General features: G+C 41.2%; 1 protein-coding gene and 1 non-coding gene across 7 annotated transcripts; one reads left to right on the plus strand and one right to left on the minus strand.

The window, feature by feature from the left end:
* Positions 1 to 5: 5 nt before the first annotated feature.
* On the minus strand, positions 6 to 21795 carry LOC134823016 (E3 ubiquitin-protein ligase UBR5-like). Of its 6 annotated transcripts, none has more exons than XM_063834326.1 (37): positions 21732 to 21795; positions 21545 to 21586; positions 21130 to 21366; positions 20477 to 20591; positions 20133 to 20337; positions 19813 to 19999; positions 19519 to 19690; positions 18604 to 18789; positions 18273 to 18455; positions 17846 to 17952; positions 17495 to 17630; positions 17158 to 17352; positions 16424 to 16539; positions 15955 to 16099; positions 15313 to 15462; positions 14837 to 14983; positions 14449 to 14557; positions 14177 to 14323; positions 13538 to 13636; positions 13339 to 13410; positions 10763 to 10912; positions 10431 to 10615; positions 10045 to 10136; positions 9288 to 9434; positions 8929 to 9174; positions 8450 to 8570; positions 7480 to 7616; positions 6998 to 7212; positions 6746 to 6877; positions 6369 to 6499; positions 5870 to 6068; positions 5170 to 5295; positions 4930 to 5040; positions 4705 to 4810; positions 4134 to 4239; positions 3121 to 3220; positions 6 to 2470 (listed from the first exon to the last, which is right to left on the minus strand). In XM_063834326.1, the coding sequence occupies exons 3-37, from the start codon at positions 21339 to 21341 to the stop codon at positions 375 to 377; spliced, it is 7083 nt and encodes a 2360-aa protein (XP_063690396.1). In that variant the 5' UTR covers positions 21342 to 21366; positions 21545 to 21586; positions 21732 to 21795; the 3' UTR covers positions 6 to 374. The 6 variants fall into 6 exon arrangements, with proteins under 6 accessions (XP_063690396.1, XP_063690395.1, XP_063690394.1 ...); XM_063834325.1 differs by having other exon boundaries at positions 4705 to 4804; positions 4912 to 5040; XM_063834324.1 differs by having other exon boundaries at positions 4912 to 5040.
* Trnag-gcc (transfer RNA glycine (anticodon GCC)) lies at positions 14686 to 14756 on the plus strand. Its single transcript has one exon. It is a non-coding gene; the product is annotated as a tRNA-Gly (tRNA).
* Positions 21796 to 23088: the final 1293 nt, after the last annotated feature.

The raw sequence follows: 23088 nt of genomic DNA on the forward strand, positions 1-23088 counted from the left end.
CACAATCATTTAAATCATGTTTTGCAGCTAACAATAAAATGTAAAGATTATTAAATTTGGAATGTGTTCCATCCTGGTTAAATGATATACATCTTTGATTTCTGAGCTATGAAAATTTATAATAGAACAAACCTTGTAATGGTAAATTCAAAAAGAATCAGAACGTACCAACGTTGATAAGTCTCCCGATACGGCCCAATATTACATGTCACATTTCCAGAAAAGATCATTGTAAAAATAGTTTTAGCGCACAAAACGTACTATCAAACCAGTAAAAATAGTCCCAATCAAAGAGCTGTCACGTGATGCCCATATAAGGAGCTGTCAGCTGTCAATGAGCAGTAATCCTGTAGTGGGTATGAGATGAGGGGACTCTATACAAATCCAAAGCCTACAGTTTTGATGGCGATCAGTAGCTTAGTCTTGAGAGCGGATTTAGAAGAGTATAGAGGGATATAGAGACGGGAAATACAGGTGTTAGCAGTTGGGAGCTGATTATCAGAGACGGGCCTGATGGTAATCGAGGGGACGGGCTGGAACCCTTCCTCCGTGGCTGGTAGTGCGGGGGAACTAGTCCAGAAGTAGACTAGCTCCTGTTTCTCCGCTACACTCATTCTCTCCACCAGACTCCAGAACCACTTCTTAAACTTGGTTATCTTCTCCTGGGGCTCATTAGGGCCTGCTTCATTGTTAAACTGCGTTATCTGTTTCAGCAGCTCCACACTGATCTCCCCGCTCCCGTTTAGCATCAACCTCAGATCCTCAGCAGTGAGCCCACCTAGGGAGCTCCGGGGGATAACATCCGACACACCCTCGTTAATAGCCCTCAGAGCGGGCCTAGCTGACCCTATTAACTTCTGTCTGGTGTAAAGTCTCACGTAATCATACACATTAGCTGCTGTTACTGGGACAGTAGCTCCGTTAGGTATCAGCTCTATAGCCCCTCTACCACTCTCTCCCTCCAACTCAAATGTCAGCTCGTACTTCTCAATCTGACCAGGGTTCTGCTCCGCGTCTATCACCAGCTGTCTCAGGTTCTCGTACAGGACACTGTCGAAGAAAGCCAGGTCGTGCCAGCTGATCTTCTTACCTATGATAACCTTAAGAACGTGTCGGCACATGGGGAGGGGGAGGATGTGGTTGTGGAGGAGACAGAGGCCGATAAACCTGCCGATATTCCGGTAACAGTTAATCCTCTCCGGGGAGTTATGGGCTGTGCGGGGGGAGTAGAACCCGGCTTTGTCTGGCTGGAAGAACAGCGGGGATAGGTCTGAATCCTCCTCAGGTTGAGGTTCTGAGTGAGGTAGTGAGGTTTCCATAGGCTCAGCCTCCCCACCATTAGCCAGGATCACTTTGTAAGCTTCATCTACAAAGTGTTTTAGTGAGCTCTCGTTAGCCAGCAGCAAGAGCATCTGCGCTGCAGACAGTTCCAGTAGCATGCCGGTTATTTTAGCGGCGTGGGTTGGGAAGTACTTGGAGACGCGGGGGTATAACCGGTCACCCAGGGTTTGCTTGTGTGGTATCAGGGATCTGCTGTCACTCTCCTCAAGTAGGTGACTTGGAATAAACTCCCGTGCTTCACTGTTCAGCTGTTTTTTGTTGTCTTTAGTTCCAGTACTGATTATCTTCGTGGTCCTCGACTTCTTCTCATCCTCCTTCTTATCTTTCCTATCTTTTATCTTCTTGCCGTCACGTTTAGGTAAAATGTTAGCTAAAGAGGGTAGGTCCTCGTTGGATAGCACAGCTTTACAGATTGCAGTGTAGAAACTCTTCGCAATACCGTTACCCTCCCCTGGCTCGTCCTTAAAGGACACCTTTACACGATGAACTGCCAGAGCAGGACACTTGAACCCTGCTGTAACTTGTCTCTTCTCATACACACTGTTCATCTGAGTGAGAGCCTGGGGGAGGAGGAGACCTTGCTCCCGGTCCACTTCTAGAGAAATGTCCCGCTGTTGGGACGACTTCAGTTTCTCCATCTCCCGTCTAAACCTGGCCTCTTTTACCTCAAACCCTCCTAGCTCAGCTAGCACGGAGTCCTTGTCTGAGCCCAGCTCCTCCACGAATATCCTGCCAAACAGTTCAGTACAGAGCCTCCACCTGCCTATCAGGTTATCTACACAAGCAGGCCCGTTAATAGAACTGTACTCGTATGGTGAGTCTGAGTGGGGGATGTAAGGGAGTATTGGGTTTAAAAAGTTGTTATTATAAGGCTGGAGGCCAGGAATAACAGCCTGTAAGTTAGTGAGTACAGGGCAAGGCTGGGAGTAGGAGGAGATACCAGGCAGGTTGAAGTGGGAGACAGGGGCTCCGAACAGGTCCTCCTTTCTAGCGGTGGAGGTGAGCAGGTGGGGTTTATCAGCCAGGGGCAGAGCTTCAGAGAGAGGGGTGGAGAAAGGGTCCGGGGCAGGGCAGCCTAGGAAGGTGGTAGAGTTGCTTCTCTTGAAGAAACTGTGTCGCTTCCCTCCACCTGATAGTCACGTGTTAAGCTTTCAATAATTCAATATAGGACATAATATATACATGTTTAAAATAATATGGTGCTATTTCCTTTATCTGCACTACAGTGCTCAATTTGATGTCAAGGAGCAAAGTATAGAACAAATGAAACTAAGTTCAAATGCCATTTGAAATTTGTTCTATACACGTTTTTAAAAAAAATATTTCCATTACTGTATTATATGGCTCTTACTAATTCGCTCGCCCTAAATTTTCACGTGACTTTGGTTTCTATGGTTTTGCAGCCGAACAAAATGGTTTTACATAAACCCTAACCCTAACCACGAAGCTTTCCATAACCCTAACCATAACCCTGAAGCTATCCATAACCCTAAAACCTTACCCTAACCCGAGCCTGTTTAACTAGCCTGTCACGTGATCAAAACAGTTTTTTGCCCATAACTCTCCATGATTTTTACCCTACGTCATGGGGGGGAATTCGGAATCAGCGTCCAAAAATATACCGAATTAGATTGCTTTTATACCCTCAGGGCCTTTTCACAAGCATTGTTTTTTAAATTGGGGCGAGCAGTTTAGTGGGAGCGGTATATATACAATCCTTGGACCATCAGCTTATACTTCTCCTATTATATAATCCTGTATAGCAAATGTAATACTGACTTGTGAACTGATCAACACTCTCGTCATCACTATCAAACAAGGACTCAGCAAAAAAGGAAGCTTCTTGGGTATCATCATCATACTCCTCTATCGGAATTATCTGGAGATAGAGGGGGTCAATTTAGTGCTTTGGAGTGCTATCCATTTAATTAATATTCTTAGTAATTAATGTGTCACAATATAGTATAACTATACTATTCTTATTGTGAGAAGTCTCGTTTTTTGTTGTTTGTTATTTTTCTCCACCCTGCACTGTACAACTTTAGTACAGGGTTATAGGGCCACTCAAGAAGTTAGAGAACCTCGTCACCTGATGGGATCATATCTCTGATTGTTGCCTCGTTTATCAGTTTATTACACGTGATGCCCATTTAAGGAGATGTTTATAAGTCTATCAGCCTGCTATCTCTGAGGAACGAAGGTGGAACCGTCCATAAATAGGTCTGATTCTGAGGCAAACACTGAACCACAAGTGAATACCATACTTAAATACATATATTCAAATACTATGCAGGAAAAAAATGCATAGGACACTTCCTAATTCACGTGTCTAACAAAATTAGATTTTTATCGCATCTAATTAGATATGAAATGAAGATCCAAACAGCCTGAACCTCCGGGCCTTATCAGTAGAAGAAGTGAGGAAAATATGTTAAAATGCGAAAAAGTGAATATGAAATTTCAGTAATTAGATAAAAACAATGATGGAAGTCACGTTCCAGTCATGCAAGTTTAAAACACAATTACAAGGAAACTGTGCGATAAACATGTCCTTATAATATGTGCATCAAGTGATAAGGAAACTGTGCGATAACCGTTGTTAAAGACGAAAAAGACCCTTCCCTGGGCATTAGGACTTTCCTTTAAAAGACAGTTACATAATTCAATTACAAAAACACACACTTTAACGCCATCAAATAACTAAGAAATAGTTTGTAAGTTGTAACAACTCTGTAAATTGTTAAGATTAATCTAGCACGGCACGAGATAACAATTGAACTACAGGAACTTACGTCGTCAAGTGGGCCCAAGATAGGGGTTGGCTGGAAGGCGTTCCTGAGGTAGTAAACCAAGGAATCAAATATGTTGGCGGCAAACTTCAGACTTGCCAGGTCAATGCTGAAATATTTATAATATTAATATAATATTATATATACAGGGACACCACCATCATCAATGTTCTGCAAGATGCTGGTTATTCAGAGGGGGGAAAATGCGGTTCAAAGAATTTTATGGGGAAGTTGTCTGAGGATTGGAAAATATCCCCATTTTCCCCCATTGTCTTTTGTCAAATATCTTTAGTTGTGAATATTGTAGAAAATTTTTCGAGAAAAACCAAAAAAAAGCCCCAACCCCAAAATGGTAATTTGAGGTAAAATGAGTTTTTTGGGGTTGGAAACCCCACTATTCAAACTGTAAACACGAGCTGAATCCCCCCCCTACCACATACACCCAATTATATCCAAACGGTTAACACGACTCAGTCGTTTAACACGAGCTCAAATTCAAAACCCCAGGTAGATGCATCATTTATCTTAGTTACCATGTTTACTTTCAAAACACGTCCTTTTGCAAATAGTTTACCTTGGTAACATATCTCTATGTTCGTTACTGTAGCCACGCACTAAAGATAACACATAACCGATGGCGTCCCTCCGAGATTTCACTTTGGAGGAGTCTTTAGCTGTTGCTGGGGATAGTTTAAAGATTACATTTCATAGGCGTTCGCAAATAAACATCTTCGTAAGATTTAAAAGTCACGAAAACTTGAAAAGCGTAGGGATCACGCACCCATGAGAGCACGTGTACCTCCAATTCCGTTTCTTCTCTTCATTTGAACCCGTCCTCCTCCCCCTCCTCCCCCTCCTCCTCCTCCTTCTTCTTCTCTACTTGTGCTCGCTCCTTGTGACGAGCTCCCGCCTGATGAAATTGTTAGCTTTATAATTTCATTGACAAATTTTCACATATTTTTGGTATTTTTCAACTAAATAATCGATTGAATTTATCAATGAGAGCGTGGATAAAGTAATCGCATAATAAGTAACTAACGAGGAAGATGAGCAAGGTCGGAGCTGGGAAGGTGACTGAGGTCTGAAGTGGTGGCTAAACTTGCTCCAAACTTCAGCTGGGATTCTGTCTGATCCAGCAGAGTGGCGATCCACATCCACACTGATCCTGTAGCAATTAGGTGTAATTAGTAGTAATTAGGTGAATACAAAGCCACAGCTGATAACGAGCAAGAAATGGATAAGATATCAGAAATTGACAAGAAATCGCAATACTTATTGCACCAAGTGATCGGATGTAAATAAAACACTGATGTTCCTCAAATATTTTCCTTCATTTTACTCCTACAAAGTTACCAGTACCGAACCGGTCTCCTTAGTAACTTTATGCAGAATACATTACCTAACTCCTTAGTAACTTCCTTAACTCCTTAGTAACTTGATGCAGGATACCTTATCTAACTCCTTAGTAACTTCCTTAACTCCTTAGTAACTTTATGCAGGATACCTTACCTAACTCCTTAGTAACTTACCTAACTCCTTAGTAACTTACCTAACCCCTTAGTAACTTACCTAACTCCTTAGTAACTTCCTTAACTCCTTAGTAACTTTATGTACGATACCTTACCTAACTCCTTAGTAACTTACCTAACTCCTTAGTAACTTTCTTAAATCCTTAGTAACTTTATGCAGGATACCTTACCTAACTCCTTAGTAACTTACCTAACTCCTTAGTAACTTACCTAACTCCTTAGTAACTTGGTGTAGGATATCGTTGACGCTAGGACTATCTTTAACGCTGTCTTGTTCGTAGTGGCTCAACACGTTGCTCATCTCGTGAATGAGAGAGTGAAACAGGCTGGCTAACATAGTGTTGGTGTTTGTGGTGGACTCTGACTTGTTGTTGGAAGCGGCTGGGGTCGGCTGCATTTGTCTGATCACCTGAAATTAGAAGTTGTAGTGCTCAGAGGTTAAATCATTTAACGTCTTCCTTGTAAGGAGTTATCATTGTAAGAGAAGTGATATAACGTCTTCCTTTTAAGGAGTTATCATTGTGAGAGAAGTGATATAACGTCTCCCTTGCAAGGAGGTATCATTGTGAGAGAAGTGATATAACGTCTTCCTTGTAAGGAGTTATCATTGTGAGAGAAGTGATATAACGTCTCCCCTGCAAGGGGTTATCAAATTTGTGAGAAAGGTGATATAAACTGCACAGCGAGGAAAAATTTCTCCAGTACTGACCCACTGCATTGCCTGTGGAACACTAGTCATGGCGGTGGAGGAGGAGGAGGAGGCCGGGATCCTCTGTCGGCGTGACGTCATGAAATCAAGGTTCATAATGTCTCCTTCCTCTACTTCCACGTTACTGTCATCTGAAATAAGATGGGTAGACCAGGCCTCTAAATCTAGAATTGCAAGATAAATATACAGGGGGGGGGGGGGGGGGAGCAAAAGTCAGTACTCATACGTTGGGTCTTATACCACCTCCGTGTTTCATATTTAAGACCTGTAACTTTGCAGATGGTATACTGTTATTACTGTCAATACTCATTCGAGGATTCCGTCATAAATTAGATTTATAGGGGCCACGCCCAATCAACATTGAATTGCTCACTTACCTGAGGTGTCTGTAGTGGCCCCCACGATGTAGTCGTCTTCAGACCCGACACTGTCACTGTAGTTATCTTCACTCTCGCTCTCCTCTTCCTCCACCTGTCGGGACGAGTCCACTCTCCTCCGAGACTTCTTCCCTGTCACATATAACATGAACAATCCATTATCCATCAACTAACTCATTGATTGATAGTTAATAATAGACTTATAAATTAAATAATTTTGAAAGGTTAAATAACATTAAAATCAGAACCCACCTTCACGTCTCTGAGGGTGTGGGATTGAGAAGAACTCAGTGCTATTTTCAATAGCCTCCTTGGTAGTGTTAACTTGAGGTATTAGGGCACATGGTCTGGAGATACCAAACCGGACGGGAGTGATAATAGCGTTAGCAGACTCCGCAAGCAGTCTGATACTAACGTGGGGCAGTGACCTGAACACTTGGTCACACTTGGAACTGGGGAACTGGGTGCTGCGGGAGTGGCGTGTTAGTAGTTACCATGGTAACTACACCACTGGTAGTGTTGTAATATATTAATCGTAAAATAGATATGAAATTGGCTATTTAATTGATAAAGTATGTACTAGGTAACTTATTAATTTTGTTTCGATTCTGTCAGTTCTCAAAAGAGTGGGCATAGTTCGAGCAATGCCGATCAAGTGGGTTAGTAAAAGAGATCGGCAGGCCAACGTATGAAAGAATACTAAAAAAACATAATAACTCTGGTCCGAAACATACCTCTTTTTCTTAGCAGGAGAAGCGACTTGGAGGGAGAGGGCTATGAAGACCCTGATGACACTTCTTACAAACCGCTCAGTGAGCAGGGTAGCTTCCTTATCCCGCGTGGAGCACGACTTCAGTGTGTTTATCAGAATCTGAAGAGTTTAGTGGTTACCATGGTAACTGGAACACCAATAGTAGTGTTATTATTTCAGAGTGTTCATCAGAATCTGAACAGTTGCTAGACAATTGGGGGGGGGGGGGGGGGGGGGGGGGGGGGGGCAACCATATTAAAGTATATTAAAATGTAGGATTTTTATATCCCTATCTCCTTGGAGGCCTACATCAAAAATTGTTGCCCAAAATAAGCTTGAAATGCAATTCTTAATCGATTCCAAAAAGTTCTTGAAAAAATATTGAAAACTGATGGAGTGATTTAAATTTTAATGAAGTCATTTTGGCTAGTATTCCGAACCGAGATATTATGTGCAATTTTCCCAATTTTGTTCATGGAGGTCTTTTTACTTATTATCCACTATATTCAACAAACACTGAGTTATATCTTTCACATAGAGTTAGTCTCATTAAAAAATATTGAAATTTTATCGAATTTGGGCAAAAGAGAATTTGGGAAAAAGTGTATGCCCAAATATGGGCATATTTTTTAAAGCTCATAGCTCAGCCAATTTTTGACCAATCTGGATGGAAATTCATGTACTAGTCCTAAAACAGGCTTATCTTGCGAATCTGAGTGAAAAATATAGTTCATCATGTAAATCTTAACGAAGAATATAAATCTTCTAATTTTGACCCGGGGATATACTTTAATATACGTTAATATGGTTGCCCCCCCCCCCCCACAATTTCTTGTAATTTGATACTATTGGCAGTTGTGAAATCAAAAAGCCATTGTGGGTCACTGTTAATAACAGTGACTGTTATACACTGTTATAGAGATATTGAAATTATAAGAACTGCCGTTAAAAACCTGAAGCATTTCAGCAGTGCACTTGGTGACGAGGTAGTAGGTAAAGCAGTCTAGTTTAGCTGTACCGCTCTGCTTTATCAGACACTGTTTCTGCTCCTCCGAACTTAATACCGTCACATTCCTGAAAACAGTTTAGTGGTTACCATGGTAACTACTTAGTACTGACACATTCCTGCAATCATTAAACGGTTGCAGATATAAAAACTTGGCTTAGGCCTTAGGCTAACTAAACTAGCTTTATTAGGGCATAGATTTAAGGCAAAATAAAAGAGGAACCCTCAACACCGTTTTGTTCACCTTTAACTTATTAAAGTATATAAACAAAATGGTGTACCTAAATGATTTTAGTCCACTGTCCAGAGTGAACACATCAAAAACGACACATGGAAGTGCAAACTCAGCTAAAATTAGCAAATTAAGTGTTATCTTAATAGTAAGTAAATACATAGTTTACTCTTCAAGATGAGCAGGATATGTACCTGTTGTAATGTCCCTTGTGTTTCTCAGAACACCCCTCAATTAACATAGCCTTCACAGCCTTGTAGTCAGCCAGCACTATCTTCAGTGCCTCGTTACAGAACTTGGGAGGGTCCAGGTTAGTTGGGGGCGCAGCCGTGTCACGGCGTGACTCACGTGCTCTGAAGCTCTGCGCTGACTGTGCTTTACGGAGTTCACGCACTTGTCGGATAACAGTTTGTACTAGCGTAAACAGGAGCGGCTCTCCTCTGAAACAAATGTTATTGAACTGGTAGCGTAGAGACCTTGATTATGTACTAATTCTGTCTTTCGCTGACGCAAATTAGAAACTGATGTAATGGGCACACGCAATAAACCGTACTTGTCATTGTGAAGCTCTGAGAAGTTGGTGTCTTTAAGAAGCTGTTTGAATAAACTCATTCTGACCTCCTGGTCCCCGGCAACGAGCGCGCAACACGGACCCTTCACCCAACAATCACAATAGGCTGTGTGTGACAGGGTCTTTAACCTGAAAATGGATTTAGTAATACTACAATTCCGTACTATCTAATTTATAAACGTCAAAAGACCCGCTTTGGTAGATACTCCTGAACTAGTCTGTATGTACGTGAGACGAGCGCGCTCATGGACATGCTCGAGATCGCATTACTAGTTTTTGGTGCTAAAATGCGAACTTTTGTATAGTTGATTATCAGAAAGACTCCGCGCGTTACGCGAATGTAGACCCAATTTGCAAACTCTCTGGGTTTCAGGCAGCATTTTGCCATGGTCAAATTACACCCAGCTACTAGAGTTAAATAGATTTAACTGCCAAAACACAATTTTAACAGTTCACAAAATTACCCCGACAATATATGCATTAGAAACAGTTGACCCAGTATTTAAATTAGACTGCACGCATGGCCTGGATTGACCGGGACTGGATTAATATAATACACATCCATACGTCGGTTTATAGCCAAAAATCTCAAAATATTAAGTTCAAGCCATCTAAAGCGACTATTGATCATGAACAAAATATGTAACAGGGAATTTTATGAGCTATGAATTTATAAATATGAGAAAGTTATATTAGCAAAATCATTAAAAGCTTTTCCAAGTACTCATTATTGGCTTACTTGCAATCGTGGCCAGCGTGACAGACTTTAGCACACTCACTACAACAACAGTATATCTCCATTAGACCACACGTTCTGCACTCGTAGATATCCTGTAGTAGTAAGGGGGTGTGTCCAACCCCAAAAAAAACAAAAAACCCAACCCCGAAATGGGAATTTGAGGTAAAGTTGGGTATTTTGGGTTTTTTAAAGAAACAATGCTAGAATTCATTTTATTCACACCTAAATTCATTCGAGACCAAGTTTATATAAAATGTTATCTTCCATCATCCCCATTGCCAATAATTATGTGTCATTTGTATTATTTGGGGTTCCCTACTATGTTCACTGTTCCGGGTTCCCCACCTGCGTGATATACTAATAGTACTATGTTTACAGTGTGTTACCTGTGTGATGTGATGTTTGCCAGTCCAGGTGAAGCTGCAATTATCGTTATCACACAGCATGTATAAAGGTTGAGATATTGGAGTAGAGTCACTAGGACACAACAGTTCTTCTAGCTCCCGGCGTTTCTCAGTCTCGGACCGTGTGTCAGGTGTGGAGATGTCGTTGTACACTATATCGTAACAACCTGAATAGTGTTCCGGACATTAAACTAGAACTATTATAGAACTATCGTTATTATATATTACTAGAACGGTAGTTTGCTAAAACATATTGAATGTTTGTATCGTTTAAACTGTTTCTCCTGACAGTAGTTTAGTATTTTAGTACTCACAATCGTAAATAGCGAAGGCAGCTGGGTAGGCCCTGTTTCTGACAGCGTACATGAAGGGAGTGTATCCGTTAGCGTCCCTGTGTTTCAGCAAGGAGTGTAGGTAGGGCTTAACATCAACATTCCTCAGCAGTAAAGTCAGGATATACAGCCCTGGGGAGGAGAGGTTAGTAGGGCTTAACATTAACATTCCTCAGCAGTTAAGTCAGGATATACAGTCCTGGGGAGGGGAGGTTAGAAGGGCTTAACATTAACATTCCTCAGCAGTAAAGTCAGGATATACAGTCCTGGGGAGGGGAGGTTAGAAGGGCTTAACATTAACATTCCTCAGCAGTAAAGTCAGGATATACAGCCCTGGGGAGGAGAGGTTAGAAGGGCTTAACATCAACATTCCTCAGCAGTAAAGTCAGGATATACAGCCCTGGGGAGGAGAGGTTAGTAGGGTTTAACATTAACATCCCTCAGCAGTAAAGTCAGGATATACAGCCCTGGGGAGGAGAGGTTAGTAGGGCTTAACATTAACATCCCTCAGCAGTAAAGTCAGGATATACAGCCCTGGGGAGGGGAGGTTAGTAGGGCTTAACATTAACATCCCTCAGCAGTAAAGTCAGGATATACAGCCCTGGGGAGGGGAGGTTATTGTTGGGGGATAACTTGGGGGGGGGGGGGGGGAAAGCAGTAAAGTCAGGATATACAACCCTGGGGAGGAGAGGTTAGTAGGGCTTAACATTAACATCCCTCAGCAGTAAAGTCAGGATATACAGCCCTGGGGAGGGGAGGTTATTGTTGGGGGATAACTTGGGGGGGGGGGGGGGGGAAAGCAGTAAAGTCAGGATATACAGCCCTGGGGAGGAGAGGTTAGTAGGGCTTAACATTAACATCCCTCAGCAGTAAAGTCAGGATATACAGCCCTGGGGAGGTGAGGTTAGTAGGGCTTAACATTAACATTCCTCAGCAGTAAAGTCAGGATATACTGATATACAGTCCTGGGGAGGAGAGGTTAGTAGGGCTTAACATCAACATTCCTCAGCAGTAAAGTCAGGATATACTGATATACAGTCCTGGGGAGGAGAGGTTAGTAGGGCTTAACATCAACATTCCTCAGCAGTAAAGTCAGGATATACAGCCCTGGGGAGGAGAGGTTAGTAGGGCTTAACATTAACATTCCTCAGCAGTAAAGTCAGGGTATACAGCCCTGGGGAGGAGAGGTTAGAAGGGCTTAACATTAACATCCCTCAGCAGTAAAGTCAGGATATACAGCCCTGGGGAGGGGAGGTTAGTAGGGCTTAACATTAACATTCCTCAGCAGTTAAGTCAGGATATACAGCCCTGGGGAGGAGAGGTTAGTAGGGCTTAACATTAACATTCCTCAGCAGTTAAGTCAGGATATACAGCCCTGGGGAGGAGAGGTTAGAAGGGCTTAACATTAACATTCCTCAGCAGTTAAGTCAGGATATACAGCCCTGGGGAGGGGAGGTTATTGTTGGGGGATAACTTGGGGGGGGGGGGGGGGGGGGGGGGAAAGCAGTAAAGTCAGGATATACAGCCCTGGGGAGGAGAGGTTAGTAGGGCTTAACATTAACATTCCTCAGCAGTTAAGTCAGGATATACAGCCCTGGGGAGGAGAGGTTAGAAGGGCTTAACATTAACATTCCTCAGCAGTAAAGTCAGGATATACTGATATACAGTCCTGGGGAGGAGAGGTTAGTAGGGCTTAACATCAACATTCCTCAGCAGTAAAGTCAGGATATACTGATATACAGTCCTGGGGAGGAGAGGTTAGTAGGGCTTAACATCAACATTCCTCAGCAGTAAAGTCAGGATATACAGCCCTGGGGAGGAGAGGTTAGTAGGGCTTAACATTAACATTCCTCAGCAGTAAAGTCAGGGTATACAGCCCTGGGGAGGAGAGGTTAGAAGGGCTTAACATTAACATCCCTCAGCAGTAAAGTCAGGATATACAGCCCTGGGGAGGGGAGGTTAGTAGGGCTTAACATTAACATTCCTCAGCAGTTAAGTCAGGATATACAGCCCTGGGGAGGAGAGGTTAGAAGGGCTTAACATTAACATTCCTCAGCAGTTAAGTGGGGGGGGGAGAGGAGGCGGGGTCATCGATATTTGACCATAGGTTAAGGAATAAATAAATAAGCAAAATGGGCATCATTTTCATCATTTTTTGGCCAAAATCGAAAAACCAAAAATGCATTTTTCTGATACCATATCTCTATTGAGATGCTGTACTTGCTAATTAGAGGAAGGCGAACACGATGTTTATTTTCACTAGGTAACTCAATTTTGACAAAAACTTGAGGAATAAATGGGCAATGGGGTCGCATCCCCCCGGCCCCCAATTTGTAGTGCTTAATTGTAGGGAGCATCACGGCTCAAGACAGACTAAGTGAAACGAGGCAAATAACTGGTCAAAACTAAATGAAAGTAACCAACGTTTCGCCTTTTAATAGATCACTTAGTAAAATACTTAGTAAAATAATTAGTAAAATACTAAGTAAAAGGGCCACTAGGCCTACTAAACACTACATAAACTAAACAAAGTTAATGGTAATTGTGAAGAGGCCTACCCTTATTGTTAGCCACTGAGCCCTTCTTGCCAAGTTTGGGAGAACCTTCCTGTGGTAGTCCTGACCAGGTGTCTGAAAGTTACAATTGGTTAAGCAAGGGGGGGGGGGGGGGGGGGGGGCGGGGGTAGCAAGGATAAATAAAGAGTTAATAAAGTGTCAGTCAATTGAAGTGTAAAAGATAAGTAAGATGAGAATGTACCAGGAGAGGCAGTCCCTTCAGAGTTAGTGACCCCTACAGGATAGAATACTGCACGCTGCATCATATCCCGCAGAGAGAACGAAGGTGACGCAAAACCACCTGAAATGAATTGGGTGATATCAATAACAAAACCACCTGAAATGAATTGGGTGATATCAATAACAAAACCACCTGAAATGAATTGGGTGATATCAATAACAAAACCACCTGAAATGAATTAGGTGATATCAATAACAAAACCACCTGAAATGAATTGGGTGATATCAATAACAAAACCACCTGAAATGAATTGGGTGATATCAATAACAAGGTGTAGAGTCAATAGTGTACACTGTTGTGTCTATACTAGTACTCTAGAAAGTGAACTTCTGGCCATCATTAGATAACTAGCTGTTAGTTACTAGCTGGGATAATCTGCACACTGCACTCATTATACACTTATCTAATGTACATTGAAACCACTGAACACACCATTATACCAGAGATCATACCTAAATTCGATAATGGCAGTATCGTGCATTTTCTCTATTTTTTATCAATAAACTTTCAAATTGTTACACAAATTTACGCCATTTTATTAAAATTCGCCGGACGACCAAATAAAATGCCTGACAAGTGTAAACAAAATAAAGACCCTACCTTGGTCCCCTATAACGGAGGCTGGTCTCTGTGGTTCACTGCTTGTGTCTGGTTTACCGTGCTTGTCGCTGCTTGGTATGCAGGTAGTCACCGCAACGTGCAGGATATTGTGGCTACACCCTACTGTTTCCAGCAGTATACTCTTATCTGCACAATAGTTAGTTACTTAATTATTAATCAATTAGTTACTTAATTAGTCGTAAAACAAATCGATAAATTCCTCACACAAATCACTACTTAAAGCACCTGTTTATTTACTGTAAGCTGTTTACCTGGAGCGTTGGGAAGCTCATTGAGTAGCACCATAACTGCAGCAACATTCATACTTCTTATCCGGGGTATGAGATATGTTCTCTGAGTCACCAGCACCATCATGGAAACCTGTCATTAATGTGTTTTGTTAAGTTTATGTAATACCCAGTACCCAGTTTAAAATTACACATCAGATTGAAAGAGGGATATTTTATAAATGCTGTAATAAGTAGCTTCCAAATGAGAAACCAGCAACAGCGTCGGTGGTTGAGTGGTACAATTCTCGCCTGCCACGCGGGAGGCCCGGGTTCGATTCCCGGCCGACGCATGTCTTTTAGTCGTATAAGTAGCATTATTTCCATCTGATATTATCAGAATAATATCTAAATAATTAGAAGTAGCCTGTACCTCATGGCTAGCTCCGTAGTGGGATCCGAACGCGGACACCTTTACAGGTGGTAGATTATTCCAGGAGATGTTCTTGATACCTCCTACCTCATCGTACGCTAGTGGAACTACTGCTCTGTTGTGGTCCTCTAGTATCAGGAAGTCACCCTGGTTAGTGCAACTGTTAAGTTTTTGTGCAATAAAATCATGTTAATTACTTAGGATTATTTAAGGGTAGAATTGAAACTCAATATTAGCTCTATACCACTACTTCTATCGAATACTTATACTAATAATATGCAGATTGCAGCTATGGCTATTATAGTTACTAATCAACCATTTCTGAGTTGCACAGTAGTTGCTTTACTTTTAACAAAGTAACAATAACACGGTTAATATTAGTAAAATAATTATATTTCAGCTGTTAGTAAAAATGTTTAATTTTAATTGTAAACTACTCTAGTAGCAGAGTACTACAAGAGTAAACATGAACTCACCTTGTTCTCAGTGTGTAATGAGTAAAGTTTGACAGGTTTTCTGTTGAGATACTGGAAGGAGTCTTGCGGAAAGAGGGCGGGAGAGTGGGGCTTACAGCTGGGGAGGGTGTAATGTACTAGCTTTATACTCTGTGACCCCTGTACCATCGCCTGTAAGTAAATAGTAACCTTACACTCTGTATCACGTGTTAAACTGCCAAATACATTAGCGCAAGTCCTTAGTTTTGTGCAAGGAGCTAATAACATAGGTAGACAAAAAGAAACAAGCTATAAAGACAGTATGTGCCGTATAGCTAGCTGCAGACATATCACATACATACCACAAACATTCTGCGATTAAATTTATTTTGTTGATTGTAATGTTGTGACATTGCATAATTTATTGTAAATATAATATATGTTTCAGAATCATGTAATGTAACGTGATGGAAATATATTAAGCGGGCATATCCTATCCAAACCCAGGATGCACGACATGAAGAATTTGTTTTAACTTAGTATGAAAAGCATCCATACATACCGCGGCCCGGACAGTATTTTCCCAAAAAATACCCAAGTTGTAAACATTGAAACAAATTGAAAAATAATTATGCCTGCTCTACTTTCGTTAATATAAAGATCCTTATAATGCCGCTGACTGACCTGTATGCCTCTGTTTGAAGCGGTGAAAGCAGATAGTGTGTTTGGTACGTCTAGTTTATTGAGGGTCACGTGGCCGATCCTCTCTCCTGTTGAGGAGGGCACTCTGGCGTCCTCAACACAATGGATATCCTCTATTCTCAGTAACCTGATTAGGTGGTTTAAGAGAGGTTAAGAGCATATTTCAAATGAAGAAACTGGCTGGTAGCTGAATAGGAAAGTGTCTGGCCGAAAATTTTAAGATCGGAGTTCGAATAAACGCTACTTTTTCTTTTTCAACATTTGTTTAAATTATCGCCTTTTTCAAGTCGAATGACCAATGACCAGATTCCCAGCCACTTTTTAAATTTATCTCACCGGTGGTTTAAAAAACGTCTAAATACAGCTACAGGGTGATCTTGCCATCACCTATTTAACTGCACCATGCGACAAATAGAGTAAAAATAATAGTGGGGATGTACAAACTACGAACCTGCAATTCTTAATGAGGTCAGCAGGGTCAGCTCCGTCTCCAGTAGAGTTGGCGGGTATAACAGCAGCGAACTTACCGTCTATCTTAACTACCTCGTGCACAGGGGGTCCGTTATCCTGGGGGAGAGGGGTTATAGACCTGGGATAATGAGAACAATCATAGTCTCTTAGAAACTATACCACAAGACTGCATGTTCATCTCACCTGAACTATAACACAAGACTGCATGTTCATCTCACCTGAACTATAACACAAGACTGCAGGTTCATCTCACCTGAACTATAACACAAGACTGCAGGTTCATCTCACCTGAACTATAACACAAGACTGCACATGCAGGTTCCTCTCACCTGAACTATAACACAAGACTGCAGGTTCCTCTCACCTGAACTATAACACAAGACTGCAGGTTCATCTCACCTGAACTATAACACAAGACTGCAGGTTCCTCTCACCTGAACTATAACACAAGACTGCAGGTTCATCTCACCTGAACTATAACACAAGACTGCAGGTTCATCTCACGTGAACTATAACACAAGACTGCAGTTTCATCTCACCTGAACTATAACACAAGACTGCAGGTTCCTCTCACCTGAACTATAACACAAGACTGCAGGTTCCTCTCACCTGAACTATAACACAAGACTGCAGGTTCATCTCACCTGAACTATAACACAAGACTGCAGGTTCATCTCACCTGAACTATAACACAAGACTGCAGGTTCATCTCACCTGAACTATAACACAAGACTGCAAGTTCCAAGTAACCTCACTACCCCATTCCTCTCTGCCGCTCATCACCTCGAACCTAGCTTCCTTGTTGCCTTCCCACAAGTCCTCCAATAGGACCCCGACACAGGGTGTTCCCTTCCTCACACAGTAACCGTGTGCTCCGATGTGGTACAGGGGTCGTCTATTTAGTGATACCTGCGGCGATGAGAGGGTGACACCTTTATAGTTATACAGATATAATTAACCTTGTTCAAAAAATATCAATCACATGAAAGTCATGAATAATACCGCAAATGTGAGCTAGTGCCATGTAACTGTGCGCTAGTAATATTATTACCTTGCTCCCCACCACTATCTGTTTAGTCGGTTTCTGGGCACTACCGGAAGCACTGGGAGTACTAGTACTTGCTTTAGTCTTGCTCTTACTTACTCCACTCTTGTCTTTTGTCTCACTTCTCACCGGGTAGTTCCCACTGTTCATTATTTATTTGTCAATAAATTGTCTTCATTTTGTTAATTCAAAGTATAATCTTTAAAATGTTATGTTATTGTTTCCTACCAAAAAAACTGATATGAAGCACAGTATCGAATCAAAATGGTATGAGAACTTAAATTAATATGTAAGGACTGTAGACACTCCCAACCAGTATAATATAATATATAATATACTGGAATACAATATACTCACAACCAGTAGAGCTGCCCCTGTTTAGTAGATAGCACAGTAAAGAAGTCAGTAGATACCATAGAACTGATTTGAGTATTACGTAACTCTGGGAACTCCCTGCATGGCATCTGGAAAAGGGGAGATTATATTGAGATTGTAAAGGGAGGGGGAGACAGGTAGATTAGGAAAAAGCAAATATATTCACTTGATAAAAAATAGCTTAAAGTTCTTTTAATTAAGTGCTTTAATTAAGTGCTTTATAAATCTAAAAATAGATTCCGGAAAATTACGATTGGTAATGTTTTCTAAATACTATGTCAATCACCTTCGAATTTTGCTGTCAAACAAAACTCCCGATGAAAGACAGACAGAGAAGATTTTCAATATTTACATCATCATTATCTGTTTCAAATCATAAATAAAAAATATACGGGCCCTGAAGTGATACCTGTATCAAGTTAGCTATCTTGTCCAGTTCAGGATCCACAAGTACTGCCATTTGGTTATCCTCAGTGAGAATAGTAGTGCGAGACAGTGATACAGCAAGGTGGGATATTCTCTTGTCGGAGAGGTTTAGGTCGGGGAGGGGAGGGGTGTAGAGGGGTGGGTCTTCTGTTATCATGTCTCCTGGCTGATATAGTAACATTTAGTTATTGAATAACTTAACATATTCCGTGAATAGCACATTGTTTTTAAGTTGGACCATGTATATACTATATATAGGTATAAAGTACCAGCATATCAATAAGGTAATCTAAGGAAGCATAGCACACACTTACTTGATCGGAATGAACAGGTTCACTATCCCAACTCCAGCGATGTAACTTGCCGTCCCTGTCTAGAGCCAGCAGGAAGGAGTACATAGCCCCCATGTGTGTGAAATACAGGTCACTAGGGTACCACTCTACTTCCTCGCAGATCACATCTGTAGTGCGAGACTCTTCTTTCTGGTCCGATACTACTGACTGAAATACAAAAATACTGATAGCTTGGAAATTAGAAGTTAGAACGGCTAACACCACCAATATATAATAGAATAGGGACTTATTAGTATTGCTGTAACACTAGGGGAAACCCCATCAACTAGCTGGTAACTAGGGGAAACCCCATCAACTAGCTGGTAACTAGGGGCAACCCCATCAACTAGCTGGTAACTAGGGGAAACCCCATCAACTAGCTGGTAACTAGGGGCAACCCCATCAACTAGCTGGTAACTAGGGGCAACCCCATCAACTAGCTGGTAACTAGGGGCAACCCCATCAACTAGCTGGTAACTAGGGGAAACCCCATCAACTAGCTGGTAACTAGGGGAAACCCCATCAACTAGCTGGTAACTAGGGGAAACCCCATCAACTAGCTGGTAACTAGGGGCAACCCCATCAACTAGCTGGTAACTAGGGGAAACCCCATCAACTAGCTGGTAACTAGGGGCAACCCCATCAACTAGCTGGTAACTAGGGGCAACCCCATCAACTAGCTGGCAACCCCATCAACTAGCTGGTAACTAGATCAACTAAATAGTAACTAGATCAACTAGCTGGTAACTAGATCAACTAGCTGGTAACTAGATCAACTAGCTGGTAACTAGGGTCAACCCCATAAACTAACTGGTAACTAGGGGCAACCCCATCAACTAGCTGGTAACTAGGGGAAACCCCATCAACTAGCCTAGCTGGTAACATGAAGTAACTCACCCAGGTATCCGGCTTATCGGCAGTGCTGGAAGAAGTGCCGGGTTGAGAGGAAGCGCGTCTGTCAGATATGCGCTCCGTTAGGGATCTTCTGTCACGGAGGAGTGAGGAAAAGGTGTCCCAGCTGGAGGTGGAGACAGAGGGGATCCCTCTACTTGTTGCTGGCCGAGTAACCCTGTCAATTTACAATAATTAAATGAAAATAGATACTATCAGTGTTATATCTAAAATTGATGATTTTACAATAACAATAAATTGACTCCGTAGTCAAATTGTAATAATCCCACAAACTCTCACCCCTCAGCAGTAGTGGTAGAAGATGAAGGAGTAGAGTCAGTAGATCTTCTGTTGAGAAGAATATTTCTGGTAGAAGAGGTTGTAGTGGAGCTCGAACTAGATGAAGAGTTGCGCAACTGTGGGAAGTTTATAGCTACCGTCTCACTGTCAGGGTAGAGGAAATCCAGGTCTATACCGTCTTCAACTCCTGGTTCACATTTATCACATTATAACATTTCGAATCCTTTTAAATTGGTCAAACACATATTTTGATATCTATATACCACCACAGCTACAGCCACAGATTTATTCAACATTTTCGACAAGAATGAACAACTCACCACTGTCAAACCAGGATACTACATCATCTCCTGACACAACGAGGGAGTCACTCCCTTCCTCCTCCCCATCATCATCATCTCTACTCAGCAAGTTGTTAACTGCTTCATTGATATCCAACCCTGTTCTCTGCAGCTCCTTTATTATGGCAGCTCGTGATTTACCCTGCAGTACCATTTGGCACTGTTGTATAGACTCTTCTGGAACCTGGAAGTTTACATTTTCATGAGGAAACTAAGAAACTTTGCGTATAGATCAAAGTTGATAGGTACGATGAAATAAAACAGCAATGTCATATTTAAATTATTTTAAAAGATAGAATTAAAGGATTTGCCCGGGTAAATACCTCTGAAGCAGGGACAGTTGGTCTGAAGGCTAACCATGACCTGCCGGCTGGTGTCCGGCCACGCACTAACGTCCCTCTCCTTCCCCGCCTTTGAGAAAACAGCCTCCTAAGTGTCCTGTTATGGGGTTAACGTTAGTTTGGTGGGAGCTAGGCTTTACATTAACGCCAACTAACGTTAAAATTAAATATTACCATCGGTGGATACGACTGATTTACATTGAGAGCTCATCTTTACTTAGTCTCTTAGTTTATATTTGCGCCCACGGATTCTAACAAACGCGACGGTTCAACTGGAGGTAAGACAATTTATTGCAAGTCATTGAAAAAGCCCTGTTGAATCAACTTGAGAATTTTTACAACAAATACTTCTGACCTTAAGTGCGAGAATGGACAGGCTTAATACGTGAATTAAATGAACTTACCTCATGCTGTGAAGTATGTTGAAATGAACTTACCTCATGCTGGGAAGTATGTTAAAATGAACTTACCTCATGCTGTAAAGTATGTTAAAATAAACTTACCTCATACTGAGAAGTATGTTAAAATGAATTTACCTCATACTGGGAAGTATGTTAAAATGAATTTACCTCATGCTGTAAAGTATGTTAAAATAAACCTACCTCATACTGAGAAGTATGTTAAAATGAACTTACCTCATACTGGGAAGTATGTTGTCTGGTGCAGCATCCCAACTGTCTGAATCTTTCTTCTGAGCCTTAGAGCTTCTCCCTTCCAACTCTGCTGTCGATGTAAACTTGCTGGCATTGCCAGAACTTGCCTCTGTCTTGACTGTGTATTTGTAGCGACAAATTCTGCCATTCGTAAGTAGAAATACTATATGAGTATTGCTGATTACGCACTGCATAACTTCTGGCAATGATCCAAATATACTGAAAAAAGATTTTTTTCATGATGGAATTTTAAAGACAATTTTACGGAGAAGTTAAGTAAAATTAATGATTTTTTTGCTTTAAATGCATTGCATTCAACACGTTTTTTGTATGAAGCTGTGGTTAAATCTCAGTAAAGGACGATAAGTAAAGATTAGATTGGATAAATGAGTTATACCTCTGTTCATCATCATTGCTGGTTGCAAGATGATCTTTCAATCTGAAAATATTGATCTTTATTATATTATACATTAAGAAGATATTATGCATAAAATATTCGGAAGCAACACTGCAATATTATTTGAGGATGCTTAATTGCTGAAGCAGGAGTGATACGAATTTTCTAAAACATTTCTTGAACTTACTTTTCAATGAAATACTTGACAGTGTTATCTGGATAAGATTGAGCAACCAAATGTACATCTCCCATTACCTTTAGAATGAGCAGTGAGTTTTGGTAACAAAGTGCTGTATTTTAACTCGTTCCACATAATAGTAAGGGGAAAAGTGGCATTCCGTTGGATTTGAATGTTCACAAGGATTTCTCAACGGAATATGGTAGTTAAGACCCCTACGAACATAATTAGACTTGTTGCCAATTTTGTATCTCAACAGAAACACCACTTTTACCACTTTTTACCACCTTTGTACCACCTGTCTGGTTTGCCAAATATCTTTAGTTGTGAACGTCGTAAAAGGCTGCAAATTAACCTAGAATGTTTATCTTATCAAGGAGTAAAACTTTTGTGTGAAAAATTTTTACATTGGACAATCAGCTAATTGGATAATTACCAATTAGTTAATCACCAAAAAAAGTGAAAATTTTTTATTGGCTCAAAATGATTGAAATCGTTTGAAACACGGAGAAATGTAGTTTTTAGAAAAACTTCAAAAATTTTTCACTTAAAAATTTTTTTCGAGGAAAAAAGTTTGAAAATTAAAAAATTTTTTTTTCCGCCAAAAGTGATCGAATTGCATGAAACGTGGATAAAAATGCTTTGCAGAAAAACTTCGAAGATTTTGAGATAGGGGAATACTAAAATCATCAATATTTGAAGTTGGAGTTCAGTAAATCTCGACATATTTTAGTAATTAGGAATAGCTTAGCGGAAAGGGCTGAACCTGAAAAAGGTTAACCACACAATATTAGAGTTTCATAACTAATTACAATACAGCTTTTATTCCACAAATTCCACATAAAGAAACAGCACAAAAGGACCATTTAAGATCGAACCGATTTTACCTGCTGTACTATCATTTTATTGATTTCAATGATCAAAACCTCTGTACCGTCAATCTTGCCAATCTATACCGGGTATCTGAATGTACCGGACCTTTTATTTACCTCTATAATTAGACCCAGTTGTGCAAGAAATGCGATTTCTCACAGGGGTTTCTTTTAACTGTGCACTTTTTGTCACTCTCGCAACTCGCAAGAGGCCCGGTATTATAGGGGGGTATAGGAAGCGAGTGTAAATATACCTTCCATCATCCACTGTGCCCCCACTGTGGCTTTTTTGTATTGTGAATGCGCATGCCGCTTCGTTTGCTATGCCAGATACCTCGAATAACCCCCATATGTCATTGCCAGGGTCGGGATAGAGCTGGAGATAGCATTGAAAAGTTGCTAGAAATAGCTAGATTTAGAGTAAACTGGTGGTAGCTGGGTGGTGCTAGCATGGATGTAGCAGAACGTAGCTACACGGGGTTTCATTGGAGTTG

The sequence above is a fragment of the Bolinopsis microptera genome, chromosome 11 (genome assembly GCF_026151205.1).
Source record: "Bolinopsis microptera isolate Bmic1 chromosome 11, MBARI_Bmic_1.0, whole genome shotgun sequence".
Lineage (NCBI taxonomy): Eukaryota > Metazoa > Ctenophora > Tentaculata > Lobata > Bolinopsidae > Bolinopsis > Bolinopsis microptera.